At 51.4% G+C, this 25,969-nt stretch overlaps 1 protein-coding gene, 1 long non-coding RNA gene and 1 pseudogene across 3 annotated transcripts; all 3 read right to left on the minus strand.

The window, feature by feature from the left end:
* Window positions 1-1,974: 1,974 nt before the first annotated feature.
* LOC139828905 (uncharacterized) lies at window positions 1,975-8,672 on the minus strand. 2 transcript variants are annotated; one of them, XR_011740968.1, is made up of 4 exons: window positions 8,576-8,672; window positions 7,328-8,293; window positions 6,057-6,160; window positions 1,975-2,436 (listed from the first exon to the last, which is right to left on the minus strand). It is a non-coding gene; the product is annotated as an uncharacterized lncRNA (long non-coding RNA). The 2 variants fall into 2 exon arrangements; XR_011740967.1 differs by lacking the exon at window positions 1,975-2,436 and having other exon boundaries at window positions 5,766-6,160.
* A 2,480-nt stretch (window positions 8,673-11,152) lies between these two features.
* On the minus strand, window positions 11,153-17,174 carry LOC139828906 (coiled-coil domain-containing protein 42-like). The gene is made up of 5 exons (XM_071813685.1): window positions 17,038-17,174; window positions 13,629-13,829; window positions 12,666-12,887; window positions 11,823-11,981; window positions 11,153-11,369 (listed from the first exon to the last, which is right to left on the minus strand). The coding sequence occupies exons 2-5, from the start codon at window positions 13,755-13,757 to the stop codon at window positions 11,274-11,276; spliced, it is 606 nt and encodes a 201-aa protein (XP_071669786.1). The 5' UTR covers window positions 13,758-13,829; window positions 17,038-17,174; the 3' UTR covers window positions 11,153-11,273.
* Window positions 14,613-25,969, minus strand: part of LOC136115906 (dynein axonemal heavy chain 9-like) — a 119,392-nt pseudogene continuing 108,035 nt past the window's right edge.

Below are 25,969 nucleotides of genomic sequence, written 5' to 3' on the forward strand. Positions count from 1 at the left end.
ATGGAAAGACAAAAGCCAGGAAGCAGGAGAGTTTGAGAAAAGGAGAGAGGAAAGAAGAGACATGCAGCCAGACGAGGGGTCAGTGAGAGAGGCTGGCACAGAGAACAGGATGAGAAGGAAATAAGGCAAGGCAAAATACGCCAAAGGACGTTTCCTCGCTTTATATTTTCTACCACATTCATCTGGAGACGAGGAGGAAAGCCATCAGATCTGATGGATTAGGCCCAGTCAAAAACCCCGGCTACTTGAGACACTTAGACTAAGCCTAAAATGCAAAGATCTCTCCATAAGGATGGGTTTTATACTCTACTTCCACAATCTGCTGGCAGTACAAAAGAATAAGCGGCAGATCTACTTAGGCTGAGTCACGGTGGTTTTGTGCGGAAGGATATGGAACAAAGGGAGAAAGCAAAGGGAGCAGGACAAAGGGAGGGAAGAGGAAAAACTAGTGCTGAGCTGCAGGACTGAAATGGAGGAGGTTTTGCATTTTCTTATGATACAGTTGTATAGGTGGCTTCAAGCCTAGACAACACGATTTCACGTTTTTCTTCTGGAGTTATGCATTTGCTGTTCTTTCTTTCTTCTTGTTCTTTTAGCAGGATCATTTTATCTGAGCATGGCAGTGGCCCTAAAGGCACTTGCTTTGATAGAGCTGTCCAATAAGGTGTTGAACAAGTCCTCGCAGACACGGAATGATGTAGCATGCTATAGAAATCAGTGCTTCTGTTACTTCGATTAAAGACGTAATTTCTCTCAATATTCCAAACCAAGATTCTAACAATCCCATGAGTGGACTATCTACACCTGAATTCTCAGCCAATTCTTCTGCTGAAGCTGTGGTTAGACATATATCACCTTTTTCTGTCAACATCGTATCTGGGACCATGTTATTTTCCCATGCCATTCTACTAGTAGCATCTAATTGTTTGGTGATTCATTTAACTGCTTGTCTAGTATAACTTATAAATAAATGTTATTTATCCCGTCTACATTCTTGTTTGTAGTTACCTACCAAAACAAAAAGGACTCAGAACCCGCAGCTAACTTGACTTCTTGCTTTGTGTTCCTTGGGGACTCCTCTGGGGACCCCAATCTAATTGAAATAAACCCTGTCATCAGAGGAAAGCCCTAAACTCCTTTTTCTGTTGCCCTGATGGATCACAGTGTTCAAATGCCAGGGTAAAAGGAATTTCCAATTGTACGACGTCACAGGTACCTTCCCAGTGGGGGATAAAATGGAATGAAGTGTCATCTTCCCACAGTACCACCAAAGATCCACTCAAGAAGCATTTGAGGACATATGAGGACCAACTTCCCGTGTCTCTGCACACCTACTCATGTTCCTAGGAACTTGGTATCATTCCTGCCGCGTCGTGAGAGACAGGCAGTATGATTTTCAATTATTCCTGAAAATGCCAGGGGGATTTTGATATTTTTCCCTGCAAAGCTGGAAACAGTAGGGAGAGAGTATGACACGACTTATTTCTCCATGCCGTAGAGTCTTGGCATAAGGCTAAGACGCACTCCATCCCCTGTCAATCTTCGCTCCACCCCAGAGGGAAGGGTACCACTTGGGCCACAGGCCTTCCTGCCGCACAGGCATAGCAATTGCTCGTTTAGGCTTTGCACCATATATTTGATCCATTCTACCCAGGCATTTGTACCTCCATATATTTTGAACCTTCCCAGGGCATCTTTTCTACTAATGTCTATTTGTGATCCATAAACCCCACTTACTGAATCATCTGCTCTCTGTCTTGCAATTAGCAAAGGGTTGCACTGCAGAGACTCACATCCTGGGAGAGACTGTCCTTTAGATAGGGTCATTTTTCTTTTCAACTCTATAACCGTTCATTGCTCACTGTCCATCCCCTAAACTCTGTGCTCCAAATAACACTGTACCAGGAGGGGCAATGAGAGACAGTAACAAAAACTGTGCACTTATTTAAATCATCCTTAGACTCAGTCCCCTTGGACACGTTTCTTTTCATAACTGCATTCTCTTTAGCTCTGTACATCCCCACAGTTAAGGATGTGGCAATCATCTACTCAAATTGTTAGGGAACCTTCAGTTTCAGTGACGTTTGTTAAGTAACCCATTTGTAAATTCTACATACACAGGATTAACAATCCCCAAAGGTTTCATTTCATTTTCATCTCTGTATCTTTAGTCGAAGGGGGTCATCAGTTGTCAATACTTGCCACTCGTCATTGTCCTTTGGAGGTTCGATTGGCTCTTTAATCCGTGTCTAATGAGTCCACCCTTTCTCAGCTGGTCGTACCACTGTCTCGGTGAGCAGCAGAACTTGAAATGCTCCTTCCCAATCTGGCTGAAGCTTCCGTTTCTTTCCAGGATTTGACCAGGACCCAGTTTTCAGGCTGAAACTTGTGAGCTGCAAACTCTAAAGGCAGAGTTTGTGCCAGAAGGCCTTGTGCCTGAGAGAAGATAGGCAAGACAACCCGAGTATACAGTTTTTGAGAAATAAATCCTTAGTTTCAAACTGTGGAGGTCCACCTGTTATTAAACTTTTGCTACCACTGCTGCTGCGGCAGTGCTCAGGAGGAAAGCTTCTCCCCATCTGGCAAGGTGATCAACCAACACTAGTATGTATTTAATTCGACCAGCTACAGGCAAATCACCTTGAATATTTTGAGAGAGTTGTAAACTTGGACCCTGCCCTCCTGCAGGCTGCTTTTTAAGTGCCTTTTTATTTCTTCTTTTACAAACCACCCATCTTTCACAAATTTGCTTGGCTATAGTATAAATTCCCGTATTACGTCACACATTGCTTGTGTTCCCCAATAACTCTCCTGATGTAGAATCGCTAATACCTCCCTCATGATTTGCTTATTTAACATTTCTCTACCACCTGGGAGTACCCATTTCCCACTCTGTTCCCTGGCTCCTAATTCTTGGAGGACTTCTTCTTATTTTTCATCAAAAACTGGAATTTCCTGTGAGGCCAGGACCTCAAGCGCGAGATAACTTACAGTTATCACTTCAGGTTTTAAGGCTGCTTCTCAGGCCATTTCATCTGATAACCGATTTCCCCTGACACAAAAGGAGTTTCCCCTCTGATGTCCTAATGGACATCATGTACTACAGCCACTTCTATTGGTGACATCAGATTATGTAACACTTGTCCAACTGGTTCTTCACGAACCAATTCTTTCCCTTTGCTATTAATTAGACCCCATTCTTCCCAGATTTTCCCAAAGGTGTGCACTACTCCAAATGCACATCTAGAACCGTTACAGATGGTACCTTCTTTTCCATCTAACATCTGCAGTGCCTGATTGACAGCGTATAGCTGGCATGTTTGAGCTGACCAGTTATTAGGTAACCTGCCCGTTTCTTATTTCACCACTCACACCTTCAACGATGGCACACCCATTGTGTCTTTTCCCCTGAATTATCCCTGAAGTCCCATCTATGAGGAGGTGAAGCCCATTGTCATCTCTCCTCAGGAAAGCAGCAGGGTTTAATTTCCTGCTTTCTTTCACCAGAAGAGCGGTGACTGCTGCAGTTTGCACACACTCAAGACACTGGCTCTAAGAGCTTAGATAAGTGTGCCACTGGCTGTCGCTTCCCCCCAGCCCACTTGCTGGTGGAGCAGTGTGGGAGGCAGAACAGGCCACCCTGTGCAAGCATTGCTCAACAGTACCAAAAACATCTCTGTATTATCAACACTGGTTTTAGCACGAATCAAAAAACATAGTCCCATACTAGGTACCACAAAGAACATTAACTCCACCCTGGCCAAAACCAACACAAACTTCCAGGTAATAGAATAGCTCTCAAATTTTCTCCTTATCACCCCCCCAGGCAGTAACTGTGCTTCCACACCCAGAGCCTCTAAAACGTTTGTCTCTAATAAATAACCTGGGGAATCTTCCACTAATATATTCCTTCCCCATACACTTTTAATTCTTATTATCACAGATAGGAATTTATTCATAATTGTCTCTCCTTCCTCCCTGCTACCCCATTTATTACAACTCTTTCTTCAGTTTTAGATCTTTTTAGGGTAGAATTTAGAAGGGATAGGGTAGCTTCTGTTTTTACTAAAAACTAGACCTCATTACCTCCTACTTTACCAATTACATGCCCCTTTGCCATTTAAACAAGTTGCCCCACAAAAAAGAAACACCACAAATATTTTCAGCCCCTCTGATTTTCCAAAGTGTATTGAGTTTTCCTCCTTTAGTCATTTCTAACAGTTGCCGTCCTCGGGGTAAATATGCCACATTTCCACAACAATAGCATTCCATTTTCTCTCACTCTCTCACTGTACCAAATGCTACGAGCGTGTGAGAATAGGAAGACTAACCCAGTATGTTCTAAATTATCACACTCGTATTAATTCTGGATGTTATGATAGAACAAAATTGGAGAAGTGTGAAATCCAAGGGCAGAAATTATGGGTAGCAACTAACCTAGAGAAAGGTGGACTCGCTGTAGGCTCTGCCTCCTGCCCTAGGGGAGAACAGAGCATCTGTTTTACACAAGCTGGTAGGAGGGGCTATTCAGATGGAGGGGGAGTGCAAGACAAAACTTGAAACAGAGAGGAGTTTAATAAATGCCCCATAGGAGGAATGCAAACTTGGAAAGATGGTGAATGGCCTGCACAAAGAATATCTGAATACTATGATCCAGCCACATGGGCCCAAGATGGAAACTGGGGATCCCGTACCCCTATATATATGCTGAACCAAATTATTCGGTTGCAAGCAGTGGTTGAAATAATAAGCAACCAGACGGCTGAGGCACCGAATCTCATAGCGAGACAATTGTCTCAGACCAGAGCTGCAGTGTACCAAAATCAGGGAGCGTGAGATTGTCTTTTAGCTGAAGAGAGGGGGGCGTCTGTGGGAAACTGAATACTTCCGAGTGTTGTTTGGAAAGAGATAACGATGGGGAAGCCATAATGAAAATAGCAGAGGAGATAAAACGCGTTGCACATGTACCAGTACAGAAGTGGAATTCTATACTTACTAGCCATTGGTGGGGTAACTTATTTGGGGGAGCCTGGTGGAAGAAAATAGGCTTCATGATAGTATGTGCATTTCTGGGTTTACTGTTTGTGCCACGTATGACCCCGTGCTTTGTTCGGTTAATACATTCAGTAGTCCAAGCCATGCAAATCTCAGGCATGCCTATAGCTCCTGAAATGGCAGCAAAAGGAACGGGGTATAAACTAATGATTTTAAAAGATAACACCAAACTGGACCTGGCCATCGCACTGGGAAGAAGAAACCCGAAAGGAAAGCGCTAGGAACTGCAGTGAGCGGGGTCACCACGCCAAAGAGCGCGAGCTCCCGCTGCAGCCCAACAGATGCCATTGCTGCCGGGGCACCAGCCACCCGGTCATCAGCTGCCCCAGAAGAGCAACACGAATGTTTTGTTCAACATGAGAATTTGTTTGTTCTTTGAGGGAGAAAGATAAGTCTTCTCCTGTCGAAGCAGCCTTCTTACTTGTGGTCCGAGAAAAGGTTAAATAGGGAATCATCACATTAGTACAAAAATTTACTAACCTTCCCGAAAAGGGGGGAACTGACAGAGGGAACTAACTAACTAACTAACCCATTATGTTAAGAAAAAACAGAACCTCGTCGAATGCCAAGGTAAGAGGTTTTACAGCACCTAGATGTAAACTTGAGAAGACGAGATAATGAAGATTTACAGCAAAAGGGGGAACCAGTCTGATTTCAATCGACTTGGCAGCTTGGGTTCCAGTCCATTCAACATAATGAGCCAAAGGTAAAGAGGTCACTGTGACGAGGCTGAAGGAGCCTTCATCCAAAGACCCCTCCTCAAGACCACCAGATGGCACTGCGCAGGTGCAACAGGGAGGGGTCAAGGAGGAGACTACGGAAATGATCACCTGGGACTCATTTTAAGAAGAAGCGGGAAAGGTTATGAATATGTAGAGGCGTTCCTGGGGTCATTATGAATACGTAACACCTTCCTGTATTTAAACACACCTCATATTGTTACAAGTTGCGCATGAACGGTGGAACGATCCCCCTTGCGCCCGACGTCGAAATGAACATACCTGCTTTATAACCTTGTGAGTTGGGAAGTTTTATGACTTTACAGGTTGTAAAGGTGTTTCCGCTCACCATCACGGCCAGAGAGTCCTGCAGCCCCGGCGCAGCTCTGAAGCGAGAAACAACAGATGTAGAAGGCAACCCCAGCTCCTGCAGCATCCTTTTATCACTCCTGCAGCATCCTTTTATCACTCCTGCAGCATCCTTTTATCACTCCTGTAGTGATTACCGCCCCTTAAGGGGTGGGGAGGAGGAGGAGATCCCTTCGGTACCTGCAGTCTGCTGGTTCACTGCTGGGGCGCAGTGCTAGGGGCGGGAAATATGAAAATAAACCGGAGCAGCAGCGCTCCTGGGGCGGGGGGTGTTCCCTGCAGAGCATCCCCCCGGGAGCTGGGCCTCGGTTCAGCCCGACCCAAACCCGCCCCACGCCCACCCGGCGGAACCTCAGGAACCAGGGGACAAGTGACCCCACGATGGGGGGGGCCGGGCAGAGAACGGGTTCCCTCTGGCTGGGAAAGGGGGGGTTGAGCTGAGGGGGAACGGGAGGTTTGGAAAAGGGGAAGGGGGTTCCCTGGCAGGCAGCGAGGCTGCAGAGGGGGTCCCGTCCCCTCACCCAGCCACGCGAGCTCCGCCAGGGGCTGGAGCGCCGCTCCCCGCGGCCGCCGTCCTGTCCGTGCGAGAGACCGCCCCGCCGCCATCTCTAGTGAGGGCACAGCGGCCGCGCTCTCCCCGCACCGCCACAGACACCTCATCAGCCACCGCCCGAACGGTGCCGGTACCCGAGGAGGAGGACTCGAAGGACGTTAACTCCCCCTCCTCGGCGGGGTGCACCGCCCGCTTCCCAAGAGCGGCTCCCAGAGCGACCAGCTCCCCTCCTCCCCGGCGGCACGGGGCACGGCCTCAGTGCGGCGGCTTCACTGCCCGCGCCAAAGATGGCGGCGCGACGGGAGCGGGAAAGCGTGAGGCGCTGCAGGCGTCAGGCCCGGCCCAGGAGCCCCCAGCCGCTCCTGCTCCCACGCACCCCCCCCGTTTGCTTTACATTTGTGTATCGTATATAAATGCAGGGACAAGGAGCAGCGGCACGGAGCAGGCTGCTGGGTACGAGGTGTTCCCTCAGCACACACACCCACACCCCCCCGTCCCGGGCCGGGCCGCTCCGCACGAAACGGAAGGTGAAGGAAAAACAAAAACTAAAGGCACAGAGGCGTCCCGGCTGAAGCCGAGCTGTGCTCATCGACCCTTTGAATGACAATTCCAAAGGCACATCCCCACTCACGAAAGCTGGCGGCTCCGCAGGGTCCCCAGCAGACACAACCACCGGCCGGCGGGGCGGGGGGGGCTCTGCCCGGGGAGCTCCCGCAGGGTCCGCAGTCTGAGGACAACGCTCCGCCCGCAGCCCCGCACCGAAACCGCCGGAAGGTCCCACAGCCTCCTTGTCAAGCCCAAGGGAATCAGAGCTGGGCCCGTATACGGTCAGTGCTCCAGAAGCTTCCCTGCTCCCAGGCGTTTCACTAAACGAGGGCCCCGTCTGTCAGCCGAGGGCTGTGGGCGTGACCAGAGCGCCCATCAACCGGAAGTGCCGGGCGCTTTCCTGCGGCTGCAAAGTGCTGCGACATGGGGCTGTGGGCCCCCCGGGGCGGGGCGCGGAGCTGCTGCGTCCCCCCAGTTCTGGGTCCCCCGACCCAGAGCAAAGCGCTCCCCTCCTCCGGCTGCCGACAGTCAGCCCGGCTTCTTGCACAGCCCCCTGGTTACCCCCTCACCCCGTCCCCCCAGTTAGTCCCAGGGGGTGTTTCTGAAGCCCATGGACACCTCAGCCCCACCCGGGGTGCAGGATGGGCCTTTGCTGGCTCTGCCCTGGTGCCCACCGGTTTGCTGCCAGTGCTCCCTCTGGGGGGCCCTGGGTACCACCAGATCCACCTGGGCACCCCCAAAGTGCCTTTTTAGCGCTTATTTTTCTCCTGAAAAGCAAACACAGCGGGGCTTTCTGCCATCCTGCCCCAGGGACCCCCACTCAGACCGCACCGGCGCTTGGTTGCCCATCGCCATTTATTGCAGCCGCTGCCTGCTCAGCGCCCGGGGCGGTGGGACCGGGGCCGGGACCCCTGTCCTGCCCGGCTGTCAGGGAGTGATTCACTGCGGGGGGGCTGGATGGGCGGCAGCAGACTCGGTGCCAGGGTGAAGCGCCTGGGAGACGGGACTGGTTGGTGCAGCAGCACGGCCGAGAGCAGCGAGGAGGGGGTGCCTGGGGGCGAGGGGCAGGGTCAGCCACAGACACCCACAAACAGGGTCCTTCCCCCACCCTGAAGCACGCAGGCTGTTGTCCCACACTGCCAGCACCAACCCCCATGTCCCCCAGCTCCCTCCAGCTCCACCACGAGGAGCGGCTGCCCCAGCAGCCCGTGCTGCCCCCACATCCCAGCCCAGACCCCAGACCCCCGTCCCGCCCTGCCCAGCTGCGGGCACAGACCCGTCCCCCCAGACAGCAGGGTGTCCTCTGCCCCCCGGTGCCTTGACAGGGCCATACCTGGCCGGCTCCTCGAGGTCGTGGTGTCTGGGGTGGCCCTTGGCGTTGTGGGCAGCTGAGAGCCCCCCATCATGGAGAGCTGCTCGTCCTGCCGGTTCCCATCAGTGCCGTCCTGTCCTGACAGCTGCATCGCGTCCTTCTGGGAAGGGGAGAGCGTGTGACCCAAACACGGGGCCCCGTTCCGCATCCCCCAGCAACCCTCCCCCAGCCAGCTCTCCCTGGAGAAACTGAGGCACGGATGGATCCCCCCGCAGGCTCAGCATCCCCCTCCCCACCTCCATCATCCCTACCTTGTTGGGGCTGCGGGTGCCGGATGGGGACGGCCGTGGGGTGCTGGGCGGTTGGGGCTGGAAGCGCGGGGGCGTGAGGGTGTGTGGGCCCCCGCAGCTCCGCGGAACAGTGGGGTACCTGCACTCGCCCGTCCGCTCCCTGTGGGACAGGACACGGGGTGCTCAGTGCCCGGCAGGTGGCACCCCATGTGTCACTCGACGCCAGGGAGGGGTCGGGGGCAGTTACTCACGGTCCAGGCGCCAGCGTGTGGAGGGGCCGGTCGCAGGACAGGCAATGGAAACCAGGCAGCAGCTGCCTGGAGAGGGGAGAAAAGGGCTGGGGAGCTCCTGGGGGGCACAGCCCCACCTGCACACCGTCCCCTGCCACAAAAAGCCTCTGCACCCACCCCCCAAGATTGGTTCGGGAGGGCTCCTCCCACACGTGCCCCCTCATTGTGCCCCCTCCATCGCTGGGAAGCTGCAGCTGGCAGGAGCACAAGGCACAGCCACTTGCTCAGCATCCCCAGGGGCGCTGCCCACTCGGCTCCCACGCCAGGGTACCACAGCGGCATGAGCTGGGACAGCCAGCAGGAACAGGGCCGGCACTGCGGGTTACAGCCACCCACCTTGATGTCCTTCTGCTCCTGCTGGCCATCCTGCTGGAGGTTTGCAAGGGCCGAGCTGAACTTCTCATAGTCCTTTTGGAGCTGCATGACGCTGGCCTGGAGGCACTTGAGCTGCTCGTCCTGCTGCAGGGACTCAGAGGACAAGGCGGCGCTGAGCCAGGGGGTGGCTGCCCCGCGGGGACAGACCCAGGGTATTTTGGCTGGTGGCCGCGGGCTCTCAGTGCAAGCAGGACATTTGCTCCAAGGCTTTAACTCCCTTCCACGCTGCTGACTCCCACAAGCCAATTAGGGGGGCAGCGAGGGGCTCCCCCACGTTACAGCAAAGCAGAAATGTTGCTTTTTCCATGCGAGACACGGAACCTGACACACCAATGGGATGTTCACAGAGTTCGCTTTATTGTCGGACCGGGCTGGCTTTATAGCAAGGCTGCCCTGTCCACGCGCCTTACAACAGCGTGATTGGTTGTAACTCGTGCTATACAATAACACGATAGGCTGCATGTACTGGCCAGCGCTCTGCACGCGTGTGTTCAGCGATTGCTCACTCATTATTACCTTCTAATGGTGCTCCTTCAGTTTCTTTTGCCTCTGGCTTCACCTCTCAGCCAGGCTGGGGACAACCCCATCCCCCCGGGGCAGGGGCGGCTCTGCCACTACAAATGTCTGTTGGAAGCTTGGCTCCTGGATGATTTCTGCACCTCTGACCTTTGCAGAGAGATGTCTCAGGCTGTGTCACAGCAGGGTGGTTGAAGTGGAACAGAAACAAGATCCTTTGGAGTTCTCTGGTATTGCAAGAGTACAGAGCAGCGAGACATCCAGCCCTTCCATTTCTGGCTCTTGACCTAATGTTTCTCTTTTGGGCCAGGCTGAGAAATCTTTGGAAAGGCAAGAAACTGCCTCCCCAGGTTAATCTCCTTTAATGCTCGAAGCCCTGAAATCTTGATATATTTGTTCACTGATAGCAGCCTTCTGTTCTCAGACTTTCCTGGAGGATGCATTAGCCGAATCCACTGCTCTGGGCTCAGGACAGGAAAAACCACTGGAGAGAAGGGAGCAAGTATGTGATCAATGGTCTCTTTGATGCACAAACCTGTAAGCTTATGTCATTGGGTCTTTGGTGCATTCAAATGTCCTCCCTAACAGACTCTGAGCCCAGCCTGAACTCCACAGTGGGACTCCAGAGCCATTTTTAGGCCTCTTGTTTTGCATTCGTCATGTCAGCCCTCGCCATGAACAGCCAAATGCTCGGTGCAACCGCCCTGGCTGGTTCATCCTTCACCTCTATCCATTCTCCACACCTTCCCAACATCTTGAGGGGGAAGGTGAGTTTTAGTACGCAGCACATGGCTGTGCAGCAAAACCCACATCTGTAGGTGTGCTGGGTGGGGTGGTGGAAAACCTCTGAAGCTCTTCCAAAGCACCGGCCCCCCTGCTGTGACGTCCCTCTTCAACATCTCAGAGCTCAGTCTGGCTGGAAGGTCCCAATGTGAACACCAGTACTAATCCTTATTTGAAGCTCCACTCCTGTCCCGGCCTGCTCTCCCTATTTTGCCTGCTTTGCTGGGACACCGTCTCCTGCAACCAGAATCCCACCTGCCAGAAAAGGCACCCCACGGCCTCTGGGGTGAAGATGCTCTGATGCTTCCAACCCTCCCAGGAAACGGAGGGACACTTCAAAATCTTTGGTTATTTTAATAGTATGAAAGGGACTCAACAACTGGGCAGGACAAAACAGCTAGAAAGGTTCTGAAACTTCACTGACGTAACACAACATCCCTAGGGCTCTCTGTCCTCCTCTTGCCCTTAATGCTCGCGCTTAGCTGCTCGCCGGTGGCTCTCCATGTCCTTCCGTTTCACCTCCGTAACGATGCCTTTGAGGTCCGGGATAGACTGCTGAATCTAAGGTAGGGAAGAGAGATGGTAGAGGTCACAGCAGGGGTGGGAACAGGAGGCAGAGAGGAGCCCATTGGCCCTTTTGGAGTGCAAATTTCACCAACCAAAGTGAGCAGGAGGATGAAGGCAATTGCCCTGCTGGATCTGCACCACCACAATGGGCTTTTACAGGTGACTCAGAGGGGTGAATGAAGCCAGACTATAGCCATGGGTGGATCTGCACCCCCTGCCCCAGCCTGCCCAGCTCCCAACAGGCATCCACCCCCTGCTCTGCCTCCTGGGACGAGACAGGTTTGCCTGGTGTCCTCCGCCCATTCCCCATGCCCAAGAGACAGCCCAGGGGGAAAGGGAAGTGTCTGTTGGGCACCTTGATTTCTCTGGGCTTTCCCCCCCCTTTGGGCAGCTGAGGGTCATTACTGCTCCTCTTTCTGGGCAGGGAGGGGTCTGGCTTGGCTCTACCATGTCCAGCTGTCTGAGGCTGTCATCCTCCGGCACATGCACTTCGGCTTTCAGCTGCGTGTTCACGCACTGGAAGAGGTTGTGGACGGCCATCTTCATCGTCGTCAGCATCAGGGCATTCTTGGCATTCCTGTTCTGGATGTCGGCCCAGCGAGCAGTCTGAGGAGGGGAGGAGAAGGAGAGACACACAGCATGGTGATATGTCCCAGCAAAGATGCTGCTTCAGTGCTGGAGAGCCTGGCTTCCACACTCCTTTGTTTTGCTAGGAAGAACCTGTCCTCACCCAGGGCTATGCTGGAGCTGGTTCAGCTTGGTGTGGTGGAAGCAGATCCAGGAACTACCACAGCTGCTCCTTGAGCAGCCCCATCTCTCTGCCAGCTCCTGCACCCCTCATTCCAGTGGGTCCTCCAGATACCCCGATAGTTGACACCCTGGGGGCAGCGCATCCCACCACCACCCGCCCAGACCACGCGCTTTCCAGCTTTGCCTGGTGGGACTCAACTCCTGCAGCCTGGACTATCCAGGAAGGGAATTTGGCAAGGCCCCCTCAGAGTGATGCAAAGGGAACAGAGGCCAGCAGAGCTGCGCGCGTTTCTACACATTCACGTGCGTTGGTACAGCCCAGATGACCACCAGTTGGGTCACTGTTGGACTTGTTTTAAGCCCTGACACAACCTGCTCCAGACCTGGTCTGTCATTTGTCATTCTGCAGCCCCCTGCTGCAGGGATGAAATGAGGCATCTCCTCCAATTACAAAGTCTGCCACTGTGCCTTGCCATGACCCTGTGGCTTCACCCAGCCAGGCCTTGGAGATCTTCCCCTGCCCATCCCGCAGTTCCTCACCCAGAAGCGGACATCACTTTGAGCCTGCGCAAAACGTCGTTGGAGCTGCTCCAGCTCATTTTGGCACTGCAGGATCTCAGCTGCTTTCTCTGCCTCGTACTGATCCAGGAGCACCTTGGCTTGCTCCATCATTTCCCTGTCCTTCTCTTGGGACTGCTGCAGGTCCTTGCGCGTCCTCACCAGCAGCTTGTAGCGGGAAATGACGTCCTGGATGTCCTCAAACTGCAGCACAAGGATCCTGGGTTTAGTAATGCCCCTGCCCTCCCCTCGTGACTGCAAGTCTCGTGCTGTTTGGCCCCCTGTCCTGACCAGGGACAACACCTCCCCCAGCTGAAAGATTTCCCCTCTTGGCGAGCCTGCTGCCCCAGTTGGTTTGTGAGCGTCACACATTCCCTGTTTGATGGCCCCATTGTGCCGGTCCCAGAGCTGCCACTGCCAGCAGCAAGGGGAGATGTCGTACCACCCCCCAGTGCTCTGATAGGAAACAAAGCACAAGTGCAGCTGCCAGGGCCAAGTCACCCAGCCATGGGAGTGGGGCAGCCGGGCCGGAGGAGTGCGAGCGATGCAGGGAGGGACGCCCACACACCCTTGAGAAGGGCTCAGCTTTCCCGACAGCTGCCTGGGCTCCCATTCTTGGGCAGCTTGGCCCTCCTCCCAAACCATCCATGTCACGTGAAACAGGGACACAAAGGGGTCCCCATGCCCCTCAGCTCTGTGCTGTTCCCCCTTCTAACACTTTTTCTTGGGTTTTCTCAAGCCTTCATCTCCTTTTCTGCTTTTCCTCCCCTCACTCTGGTCCCCTTGGCTCACCTGGCTTGCAGGGAACCTCCTCCCATCCCACCTGAGGTCTCTGGGTTTGACCAAGTGTCATGATTTCCCTGGACTTGCCTTATCTCCTCCAGGTTTAACATCCACATACAGCCCTCCCTGAGGCCATGATCTGTCTCTCATGTCCAAACTCACCTGTGGGGAGATCTTCACCACATCCTCCAGGTAGTTTTTGAAGATGGAGTGCTTCTGCACTTGGCTGCTGAGCTTCTGGTGTTCCTTTTTCAGGGCTTCGAGTTTCTTCTTAGCCCTCAAAAGCTCCATCTCCTTTTGTGTTTTCTCCTCTCTTTCTCTCACGGCTTTCTTCAGAGCTTGGACTCGCAGCTGATCGTCTTCCTAGTGATGTTTCCCCCACCAATACACACACACACAGAAGGAAAGGAAGGCAAGGGCAGATGGAGCTGGGTCACCCAGCAGCACTGGGAGGAGATACACTCACAGGGGACAGAGCGGTGCTGCAGCACCCCGGGGAACATCTTCCACATCTTTCCACACAAGCAGAGCTGTGGAGCCCTGTGTGTCCTTGTCTGCAGTGGCTGTGCTGCTCTGGCTGAAAACGAGTTCATTTCCTTCCTGCAGTTAGAAACCTTTCTTTATCACAGCTAGCACGCTCATTATTTGGAAGGCATCCAAATGCACCCAAAGCATTTCAAGATGAAAGAAACCTGTGAGCGTCCCCAGGTCATGAGCAAGGGAAAGAACACGTTTCAGAGCCAATATATTCCTATTGCTTCACTGAGGTTATACCGCCCATGACACAAACTCCGTGCTGTCAGACCACAGACTAGTGCAGAGATCATTGCTAAAAATGCAGTTGCAACCAAAGAAAGATTTTCTAAAACTTGATTCCTATGTCTTATCTTGATTTCAGAATTGAAATAGTTGCTTTTAAAGGAAATTATCAAACTTAAAAAAAATCATGTAGGAAGATACATCACAGGTGACAATCTGTCACTACAGTGGTACTAATCAAGGTGAAATTAAGCCGTATTCAGTGTAAAGCACACACACACATATTTATATGAAAAGAATTGCAACCATCATTTCTATGTTTCTTTTTAATGAAATATTTTCTTCTATTTTGTGGTTCTTCTATGTGAGCCACAATCTACCTCCACGTCACACGTTCAATGTGATTTTGTTAGTCTGCAGAAAGACACAGGGCAATACTCATCCTTCAAAATCTCCCCGGAAACATCAATGGCTCTTTCAAAAGAAAAAGCTACTTTCCTGTTTTAATTAAATGCTTCAGAAGCATTCAGCGAGATTTAACCTGAAGAACATGAAAGCATAAAACTCCTTCAGCGGTTGCATAAAACAGATCTAAATCGGCACAGGAAGGGACTTTTCTGCTGTTTGTCTTTGACCCCGGATATCTGAGCATCTCAGAGTCCCAAACGCATTTGTCGGCAAAGCAGCCGCCTGTGCCGCAGCCGGGCTGCACGCGGCTCTTCCAACGCAGGCACACAGATATTCAAGATGAAGGGTCTTTTTTCCGAAGTTTCCCAGTACCCAAGCACGCAGCAGGTGAACTCCGCACTTTTGGGGAACACTTTCCTGCCCTTTTTCATGTGTCTGTGAAAACTCACCCGAAATCTAAACAGTTCTGAAAATCCAGGCTAAAGCAATTTGCTGAAGGTCACTTAAGAAGGTCTGAGAGTACGAAATGTGGAACAGAGCACAACTCTGCATGTCCAAAGCAAAAAGCTTAACCATTTGACTTCTATATTTATCACTGCATGCTACATTGGGATAGATGCAAACAGATATTTTACTTTATATACAGATTACAGCCAATCAGAGAATCCTGCATCACTTCTAGACATACCTTTGTACTGGGATGCAGCTGCCACCAGCTCCACCAGCAGTAGCAGCTTCAACAACACAGAGACCAACCTGCATCCCTGAAGATGGGCAGAGCAGGCAGGATGGTCTCCTGGAGATACAGGCCGAGTCTCTTGGGAAAGAGAGCGGTTCAAACACAGCATCTCCCCTGCCGCTGGGAGGAAGAGCAGCACGGCCGCTTGCCTTTCAGGGCTGCTGCAGGCCCAGGCTGCAGGTCACAAAGCAGGGGCCACACGTTTCAGTGAGTTTTGCCAGGTCACAGGACAGGCTCGGCAGCTGTGCACATATCCCTCACCCAAAACAGGGCACGGGAGGAGCTCTGCACATAAGAGCTGCAATGTGGGAACGCAACTGCCTAAGTCCAGACCTCCACCTGCATCTTCCCTGCAGGTCTAGCATGTCGGATATTTTAAAAACATGGAAAAATTGGGGCTTTCCACTGAGATTATATCAATGTGTTCAGTTTTTGGCCCCTCACACCAAGAAAGGCCTTGAGGTGCTGGAGAGAGTTGAGAGAAGGGAGCGGAGCTGGTGAGGGGCTGGAGCACAAGTGTGATGGGAGCGGCTGAGGGACCTGGGGGTTCAGCTGGAGAACAGGAGCTGAGGGGAGACCTTCTGATCTCTGAACTGCCTGAAAGGAGCTTGGAGCCTGGGGTTCGGGTTCTGCTCCCCAGGAACAAGCGATGGGATGAGAGGAAACGGCCTCAAGTTGCGCCATGGGAGGCTGAGGTTGGATCTGGGGAACAATTTCTTCCCCAAAGGGCTGTGGGGCATTGGAACAGGCTGCCCAGGGCAGTGCTGGAGTCACTATCCCTGAAGGGGTTGAATAGATGGAGATGACACTCTCAGGGACATGGGGCAGTGCCAGGGTGGGTTAACTGTTCGACTTGATGATCTTGAGGGGCTCTTCCAACCAAATGATTCTGTGATTCTATGATAATGGTGCCTTTGTGTGCAAGAGGGGGAGCTTGAGTCAGCAGAATCAGCTGCTAGAACCAGCTCCAACACCACCGCCTGGCAGGGCAGAGCTCAAGCACCAGTCAGTCTCCTGCAGCCCTGTTCCATTGCTCAGAGGAAGAACTGGCTCGCTCGGAGCTGACAGCCAGTGCGGAAGCCAAAATGCAAAGCATTAAGGGCAATTAAGGCACTGGATGTGAGCTGGGGCTCCAGCTAGTGTGAACAGAAGCCATCATCTCTCAGTGTCTTATCTGTGAAGTAGTGACAAGGGCATTGCCCCTGCAGAGGACTAGGAGGCTGCGTATTTTGAAGATACAATAGACTGCAATGCATAGCGATGGACTGATAATGGAGACATGCGCTGCTTTTTTAGAGCTTTTCACTATTAACTTTTCATAATTTCTAAACCTGCAAAGCTACTGGCATATTCCTGTCTTTTTTTTTTTTTAATGATACGATTTTTGAGTAATATAGTTTTGGCTCATCAGTACTTGATCAAGCTTTTAAGTAACAAAAAGGAGATGAGACCTGTGAAGAGGGTATAGCAATACGAGCAGTGCCTACCCTGATGTATGAAAACAGCCAATGCAAAATCATTTTCATTACTGAAACTTGCTGCAGTGCAGGAAACATATTCCAAAAAAATGAGAGGATGTAACGTGCTGTGCGCACGTGGTTTGCATCTCAGCAGCACCTGGTACCTCCCATTCATGCCACCAGAGCTGCATCTGCTGACACTCACCAGTCGATTCGCAAGAGCAATGGTACACGCTGTCGCTTCGGCTTCTTGCTGACACTTGAGTTTGTCGGAAGTGGCCTTCTCAAACTTGGCTGTGAGCTTCCTCAGGTTCTCGTTGAGGTGCTGTACATGAGAAAAGAAAATAAAAGGAGAAAATCACAGCACAGTTTTAAGGCAAACCCTTCTGGAGAGATACTCCCCCTGCGGCAGCAGGAGCAGCGCGGAGCAGCCGGGTCCTGGGTTACATTGTGTGCTTGGAACTCACACCCTCAGCGCAGGGCACAGGCGAAGAACCTGCAAAACTAATGTATTTGGTGTGAATTTAAACTGGGAAAAGGGGTCCTTATGGCCAAGCACCTATGAGTGGTGCTATAGCTATGAACAGGGCAGCTAAGAAAACCAAGTCTTTTGTTCACTGATGCTGCAGCCCCTCTGGTCTCGGTCCAGTCCTTGAGGCTCTGCTGAGTTGCGCGCAGAACCCCAAGGGGCTCCTGGGGCTTGAACCATCGCCAGAACACACCTCCTGTGCCCTCTTTCTAGAAAGGACTATGACATAGAAGTCAATAAAGTGATCCTGCTCCTAAAGCTGCCTGAGCTGCCTTGGACACTGTGACAGAGGAGCGCAAGCAGCTCCAGGTGGGACCATCTCACGTGCAGGCCGGCTGCAAAGTGTTTGAGGGCTGGGAAGGGGCAGAAGCTCCCAAAGCACCTGGAGCCCCCCACACTGTCCCTTTGCTTGGCCAGAGCTGCTCACACTCAGGTCTAAAACAAATCAAGGGCTCCCACAAGCACTTGGAGCATCTCACTTCTGGTAAGAGAGGCAGAAGTAATAATAGATTTTATCTCCACCCAGTGCAAACTGCTTAAGGATAAACTGCTCGTAAATCACTCTAACGCTGTTTGAGCTACGCTAGAAACAAACCTGAAAATAAAAAAGGATTCTATTCTATTCTATTCTATTCTATTCTATTCTATTCTATTCTATTCTATTCTATTCTATTCTATTCTATTCTATTCTATTCTATTCTATTCTATTCTATTCCATTCCATTCCATTCCATTCCATTCCAGTATCTGCAGCTCTCCAGGATACTGGAAAACACAAAGCGCTCCCTCCTTGACCTGTCTTGGAATTAATAACACAAAAAGTTTCTGTCCCTGCAGGTACATGAATGTGTGTGCATACGTACACTCCTATATATAAAACCCCATTACACAAGCACAATCTGATACATGAGCGTGAGCTGTGAGAACAGGTCAGAGCTGCAATGCCCACCAGACCCACTCTGCAGTAACACACAAACACATCTGTGTGCAGCTGGGAGGACAGCTCTCACTTCTATATCTACCCTCCCCAGATTTGTAGTGACCTTACTTCCCAGGCAAAGTGATAAGTATTTTTGAAAATCCAAATAGTCTCATTTATTCCTAAAAATAGATATGCGGCAGCTCAGGGCCCTGTTGTGAGCAGGTATGAATCAGCCTCACGTCAATGAAGGTATCCAAGATATCACAGTTTGATAAGCAGGGATATCCCTACAGATCCAGCCCTGCGCCGAGCAGTGTGTCATTACCCATCTGCAGAGGGGAAAACTCACCTAAACCAATCAGTTTTGCAAGCGCATGCTGGTGAGGCACCAGTAATCCCCCCAAAGATTGGGGGGATTGCCACTTCCTTAACCAAATCCCACTTCTTCAAAAAAAGAAAGAAGAGAAAAAGCTCAGACATTAAAAGCTTCAGAAACAAGAACCATAAAGGGATAAAAAAATGTTTCCCAGTGCTGTATTTCACATCTGAGATGGGAGAATTAGAGGCTAAATAGCTCTAAATCCAGCCCTGCTCCAGGTGCTGTGCCCACCTCTGCAGCAGGAAGGGGCTACTGGAGGAATCTGCAGCCTTTTCTTTAATATTTTTAGTTAAAAAGTGTAGTAAGCATTTTAAGAAGCCTAGGAGGCATCAAAAGAGCTATATATTTTCTAAAACGAAGATGGAACAGATGAGTCCTCGCACGAGCTGGGCTGCAGGAACAGCGCTGCCCCTCTCTAAGTGCACATCTCAAAGCCGCATATTTCAACACAGAACTGTCAGCCCAGCTGACAACACATGTTGATTTTTAAAGGGGATTTTGCACACACTGTGGTGTCAGTACGAAGGCACAGACACACAGGATCCTTCACTCATGAAGGAGGATGCCAGATCCACAGCATGTTAAGAAAAGGCAGGTTTCGGGGCACATGCTCCAAAATAAGTCAATATTTTTACTTACTTGTCAATATTTTTTACGTATTTTGATTTTATTGACTTATTTGTCTGGGTTTTTTGTGGGGTTTTTTTGCTGTCTGCAGTGCTGGTCCAGCTCTGGGTCCTCAGCACAGGACACACATGGACCTGCTGGAGCGGGGCCAGAGAAGCCACAGGAATGATCCGAGGCTGGAACAGCTCTGCTGGGAGGACAGGTGAGAGAGCTGGGGGGTTCAGCTGGAGAAGAGAAGCTCCGGGGAGACCTTAGTGTGGCCTTTTCATACGTCAATGGGGTTGATAAGAAAGATGGGGACAGACTTTTGAGCAGGGCCTGTTGCGATAGGACAAGGGGTGATGGTTTAAACTAAAGGAGGGAGATTCAGGCTGGACATGAGGAAGAAATTGTTGCCCTGAGGGTGGTGAGAGCCTGGCCCAGCTTGGCCAGAGAGGTGGTGGATGAACCATCCCTGGAGACATCCCAGGCCAGGCTGGGTAAAGATGTCCCTGCTGCGCTGCCTTTTTTCTTTTTTTTTTTTTAATTAGCAAAAAACTAAATAAGGATGATGCACAAGATTTGCCATCAGGGAGCTGTGCAGGGACAAACTTTTAGCCTCGTACTTCAGCAGTCGTCATCCTGCAAAAAACGCCCATCATCGGGGACTGAGCGCAGGGAGCCAGCCCAGCACATGCTGTGAGTGCTCTGAATGAGCCTCTGGTTCCTCTTCCCCCCCAGGAACACACTGGTTTGAGACAATGAGTGTCCTGAGGACCCAGGTGTAGAGGTAAATTACGTTTTGAAAAACTAGGTGGGAATAATAAGAATTATTAATTAGCCTTTCTTTCAAGGTGTAAGCAAGGCTGGCGAAGAACAGATGAAATGTAGAAAGCAGCAGTAAAAAAAAATCTTTGGATTCCCACTCCACACGTGAGCACAGAGAAGCAGTTTGCTCCAAAGTGGAGGATTTCTCCCCAGGCAGTGACCAGTGTGACAAGTCATGGAATCCCAGAATGTCAGGGGTTGAAGGGACCTGGAAAGCTCATCCAGTGCAATCCCCCCATGGAGCAGGAACACCCAGCTGAGGTTCCACAGGAAGGGGTCCAGGCGGGTTTGAATGTCTGCAGAGAAGGAGACTCCACAACCTCCCTGGGCAGCCTGGGCCAGGCTCTGCCACCCTCACTGAGAAGAAGTTTCTTCTCGTATTTAAGTGGAACCTCCTGTGTTCCAGTTTGCACCCATTCCCCCTTGTCCTGTCGCTGGCTGTCACCCAGAAGAGCCTGGCTCCATCCTCCTGACACTTCCCCTTTCCATATTGATCCCCATGAATGAGTCCCCCCTCAGTCTCCTCTTCTCCAGCTCCAGAGCCCCAGCTCCCTCAGCCTTTCCTCACACGGGAGATGCTCCACTCCCTCCAGCATCTTGGTGGCTGCGCTGGGCTCTCTGCAGCAGTTCCCTGTCCTTCTGGAACTGAGGGGCCACAACTGGACACAATATTCCAGGTGTGGTCTCCCCAGGGCAGAGTAGAGGGGCAGGAGAACCTCTCTGACCTACTGACCACCCCCTTCTAACCCACCCCAGGTACCATTGGCCTTCCTGGCCACAAGGGCCCAGTGCTGGCTCATGGTCACCCTGCTGTCCCCAGGACCCCCAGGTCCCTTTCCCTTACACTGCTCCCACCGAAGGGCAAGCACTTACAGCAGTCTTGGCCTTGATACTGGCCAGCTTGTCCTGGGCAGCCGCCAGCTCGGCGTTGGCCCTGCTCAGAGCCTGCCGCTTGGGCTGCACCTCGCAGAACACAGCGTGGAACCGCACCATGTTCACCACCCAGGAGCAGAGCCCGGCCGCCGCCAAGGACTTGGTGGTCACAAATTCGGGTTTAAACTTGGGATCCTGTAAATAGGGCTGAAGGGCTTTGAGGCAGTTCTCATGGATGTTCTCCTTGTCGAACTTGATCAAGGAGTCCAGGAAGCCATCCACCCTGGCCATGGCGGCTTTGGCTGCTTTCCAGCTCCTGTCCTTGGGAATCTTTCCTCCTGGGGCCATCAGCACCATCACGGCTGCGGTGACATTGCTGACAGCTGAAGGTGGTGAGCCAAAGGACCTCAGCTCCGTCAGATTCTTCTGAAAACGGGAAAACAAGGTTGTTAGACAAAAATTAATGGGTTTGCTTTCTACTTTGCAACTAATAGAGTCAGGCTCCCAAGCTATCAATCTGATAAATTGGGTTTCTTCCAGCCCAAACATTCTTGCCTCTAAATCACCGCTGTGCATGTCTGCAGCACATGTGCTCAGTTCCCTGCACCCGGACCAGCCCAGCCCCATGTTCCTCCCCACACTCCCACCCTTTCCCTGCTGCAGGAGGTTTTTTGCCGTCTCAGAAGATCAGGATAAGGAAAAAGGAAAACTTTCCAAATAATAACCTCTTCAAATTGCCCCCAGCCCCTCTAAAACTGCCTTGAAGCTCTTCTCTTTGTGCTCAACTACTCCCTGTGCCAGACACCCTTGCACTGAGGTCTTGTTGAACTATCTGTGTGCACCCCTGGGGCCATCATCCAGCCCAAATTTAGGCACTTAAACAAAGCACCTTTAGCAGGATGGCAGTCATTGGGGTGAACAGACAGTCCCCTCACAAGAAAATCAGCTAATCCACCTCCTCCACTGTCAACACAGGCAGCTTCAGTGAGTCCCTAATAGAAAGTGGGATGAATCTTAACCTAAGTTAAAAAAAGGTGAATTGCGGAGAAAGCACCTATTTCCTAACACCCTTGCAACTGTGACAATAAAGCAGTGCTGAGGATTTGATCTGCTGACATCTCAAATCTTGTCTCCACGCACACGCGATTTAGCTTTAGCATAGGAAAAACCAGCGCGGGTAACTCAGCTGTGCTCAGATGACACGCTGTTGTCAAAACAAGGATAAGGGCTGTTTCAACACTGGTTTAAGGAAAATCTATGAGTTTCAGTCAGCTCCTGTTTCTATCAGTTCTGAATAGTTTTTAATCTATTTTCTCTGATGTTCTGCTTCTATCAGTTTCTATCTGTGGCAGCAAGGTGCGAGAGTCTGGTACTTCTGAGCATTCATTTTTTAGATAAAGGTATCTGCCATGAATCTATTCCTAAATGTATCTTCGTTTGCTTTGAGCTTTTCTTAATCATCGAGCTGGCAGAAACAGGCCCTTGGGAGCTGTGTGCATTTCCAGTGTGAAACGTCTCTAATTAACATGCTCGATGACACGGAGCCAACCGTGAGCACAGGCGAGCAGCCCGACATTCCCTCCTGTGTCCCCAGCACCCAGCTCAGCTCAGCCGGGAGCAGCACGGACGATGTGGCCTCTCCGGAGCCCCCGTGTGCTGGGGGTGCTGCTTGGGGGGCTCTGGCAAAGCAGCCTGTCTTTCACAGCCTGCATCTTGCTGGCAATGGGATGCTGAGTGGGTGCTGTTGTTCTTTCCCTAGGAAGTGAACACTTCACGGCGTGACAGGAACGGGGACGCCACTGCCCTGGGTGGAGGGGAGGATGATGCTGTCCTGGTCAGGAGATGGAGGAAGCCCTGGGCAGCATGGGGTGCCTGGTTTCCTTCCCTATTGTGAGAGTTTCTGGCGCCACGGGAAGAGGACAAGTCAAGCCCATGGTGAGCGCCACGCTGATGAACTTGAGTACCATGTAAAAGGAGCTCTGCCCTTTTCCCTGATGGCATCAATCTGTTGCATTTTAATCACAGAATCATGGAATCATTTTGGTTGGAAGAGAGCCTCAAGATCATCAAGTTCAACCCATGACCTGACTCTGGCACTAATCCATGTTCCTATGAACCTCATCTCCGCATCTGTTCCACCCCTCCAGGGATGGTGGCTCCACCACTGCCCTGGGCAGCCTGTTCCAATGCTTGACAACCCTTTCCATTCAGAAATTTTTCCTGATATCCAATCTAAACCTCCCCTCGTGCAACTTGAAGCCATTCCCTCTCATCCTATCGCTTGCTATTCAGGAGAAGAGATCAACACCCTCCATGCTACAACCTTATATCACTCTAAATTCTTTTTCTGCACACTGGAGTATCCCCAGGATGGAAACCAGACAGGACACTGACACCGAGTGCCACCTGCCTCAGGAACCACTATGGCATCCTCAGATGTCTCTGGACCATCTCCAGGGGGATATTCCTTGCAGGCAATTGCATGGCAAGTTTGTTGCTTTTGATACTGTCACTGTTTTCTGCTCTCTGTAACCTGTGCGGAGACTGAGCAGCACTGGCCAAGCACCATCCTCCTTCTCACACGGGCACAGGCTGCCCAGAGAGACAACTCTGCCTCCTCTTGCAAGTGCTTTGTGCCAAGCAGAGACCCACGGGCAGGGGAAGGCAGTCCCGGAGTCGCTGTGCCTTCATCTCCTCCTTCCCTCCTCCCAAAATGAGATGAGGATGTCGAAACATCAGATCCCCCGAGTTCCATGTCCTGCACTCCTTAGGGGATGCAGGTGCTGAGGAACAGCCCGCAGACAAATTGCACTGCAAGAGATAAAGGGCATTTTTGTCTCTAAAACCTGATTTCCTAAGTTTTCAAACTCACTGTCACATCTGGCTTTGCATTTTTTTGATTTTGCAGGTGCTCTGTGCTGGGTCTGTCATAACCTGCTGGGCATCCATCATGGTCCATATACTTATTACCTTAATTATTTTATGCATATACTATACAAGTCTGAATAGACATGGTTGTTCTTCTTTTAAACTAGCAGGTGACACTGGCACAGAAATGTCCATGTATCCACATACTTACTGAGCTTCTTGGTAGCTAACTATGTATATTTACTGCTGCATTCTACTTGACAGTTTTTCTCACTATTTTCCATATTAATGTTGCATATAGCAGTGCTGCCCAAAGAAGACAGATAATTGGGGAGAAACTGTATATACACACACAAATATTGCAGATTATTCACATTAGTAAGCAGGTCAAGCTCTCCGGCGCATCTCCGATCAGCAGGTAAAGGAGACCATGCCTTCCAGTGCTCTGCTACTGCAGCTTCACAGGTCCCTAGAGAAAAATCCCAGCATCTCCCTAATCTTTGCCTAATGAAATATTCTACAGCTCCAGCACGAAACCAAAACTAATAAGGAGACAAACATTTTCCCTTTGTACAGTCCTTTCCCTTCCAGGAACAAGAGCCAAAGCAACACATCTCTGCAGCAAAGCCATGTTTTCTGAAAGCTAATTAAACAGCAAACCCATTCCTGATGACGGAGAGTTGTTTTCCTCTCCCCCAACAGGGCTATGACTGAGCCATGGTTTGAGGCATGACAGAGCCTTGCCTTGCTGCAATCATGGGATTCATTCTGATTTTCCAGCTGCACCAGGTGCTTGGCCACTCCTCTGCCCTGGGTGCAGCAGGAGTTTTCTGCTCCAGGATGCCGTGTGAACTTCAAGTCAAGATAAATTGTAGGTCCGTCCAGGTTCCAGTATAAGTTGGGGAATGACCTGAGCAACCTGAGCTGTTGAAGGTGTCCCTGCTCATGGCAGGGGTGGCACTGGGGGAGCTTTGAAGGTCCCTCCGACCTAAACCATCCTGTGATTCTATGGATCTATGATTCTAAGGTGACCTTCCCTTCCTTGTGGGGCAGAACCAACGAGCAGTGGAGCCAGCCAACAGTGGAGAAGAGGTGCAAACGAAACACCCACCTCCAGTTCCTCCTGCTCTCCATAAACATGAGTAAAAGGCAACTTGGTGCAGCCTTGCTGCTACTCTAAGTTACACCAAGAACCCAGTATGCACCAGCTGGGAGGAAGCTGGAGGAGGGTGAATACATCGCCCAAAAATTTGGGCCATCAGATGATATTTCCCCCTGCTCCAATGCAGTCGGCAGATACTGGATTCCCAGGGGAATCTTTACCCTACCTTGTTAAGGGTGTTCAGAGCAGCCTGGGCAGCCTCCAGGGCAGGCTCAGCTTTGGCCAGGTCCTCCTCGCAGTCCTTCTGTTTCTGCTCGACCTCCTGGGTGATCAGTGCCACTTTCTGCTCCTCCTCATCAGCAATCGCCTTTTCCCTGCTCACTTTCTCTGTCTCCACTCCCACCACCCGGATCAGCTTGTCAGCATCCTCATTCTTCTGCTTCAGCTCCACTTCTTGGGCTGCCAGCCTGGCCTTCAGCTCATCCACCTGGAGGGAAGAAACACATGTGGGAGCACAGACATGCACCAACCTGTTCCTGCCCTGCACAGCAGCACAGGGTCACACTCCGGAGGGGCTGAGCAGCACTCAAAAGCACAGAGGGCCTGTGGGCAAAGCAAGCAATGCCACGGTAGCACAGAAAAGTGGTATTCTAGCTGTTAGCAAGATTTGCTGCTCTCCTTTGCCCATGGTTGCTTGGGTCAGGGTCGGTGTGTGTGGTGCACACAGTGGAGCAGCCTGCGAGCGGTGAGGAACCCAGCAGGGGAGAAACCCCATCAGCAGATGGAGCTGCTGAGGTTGTCCCAGCCCTGCTCCCTGCCTGGAAAGAGGACTGAGGTGCCAGGGCAATGCAAATGCTGCTTTGAGTATGATCTGATGGGAAGCAGGTGGAAACTTTCATTTCAGCTGTTCCTGGGATTGCCTTTGTGCAATCAGGAGCCTCACCATAGGCCAGGCACTTGCAGCAAGCTGTTCTCATCAGAAAACCAAATACACCCAGCTGTCACCTCTCTTTGAACACGAGATCTGGTGT

This window comes from Patagioenas fasciata, chromosome 12, assembly GCF_037038585.1.
Source record: "Patagioenas fasciata isolate bPatFas1 chromosome 12, bPatFas1.hap1, whole genome shotgun sequence".
Lineage (NCBI taxonomy): Eukaryota > Metazoa > Chordata > Aves > Columbiformes > Columbidae > Patagioenas > Patagioenas fasciata.

What these genes read in the sequence shown, in the direction of transcription:
- LOC139828906 (XM_071813685.1), bottom strand. Translation starts at nt 13,757, where the DNA reads ATGGAGCTTTTGAGGGCTAAGAAGAAACTCGAAGCCCTGAAAAAGGAA. An exon ending in AAAGTGATGTCCGCTTCTGG is followed by an intron (nt 11,982 to 12,665) that starts GTGAGGAACTGC and finishes TCCCCTCCTCAG; the next exon opens with ACTGCTCGCTGGGCCGACAT. An exon ending in GCCTCAGACAGCTGGACATG is followed by an intron (nt 11,370 to 11,822) that starts GTAGAGCCAAGC and finishes TCCCTACCTTAG; the next exon opens with ATTCAGCAGTCTATCCCGGA.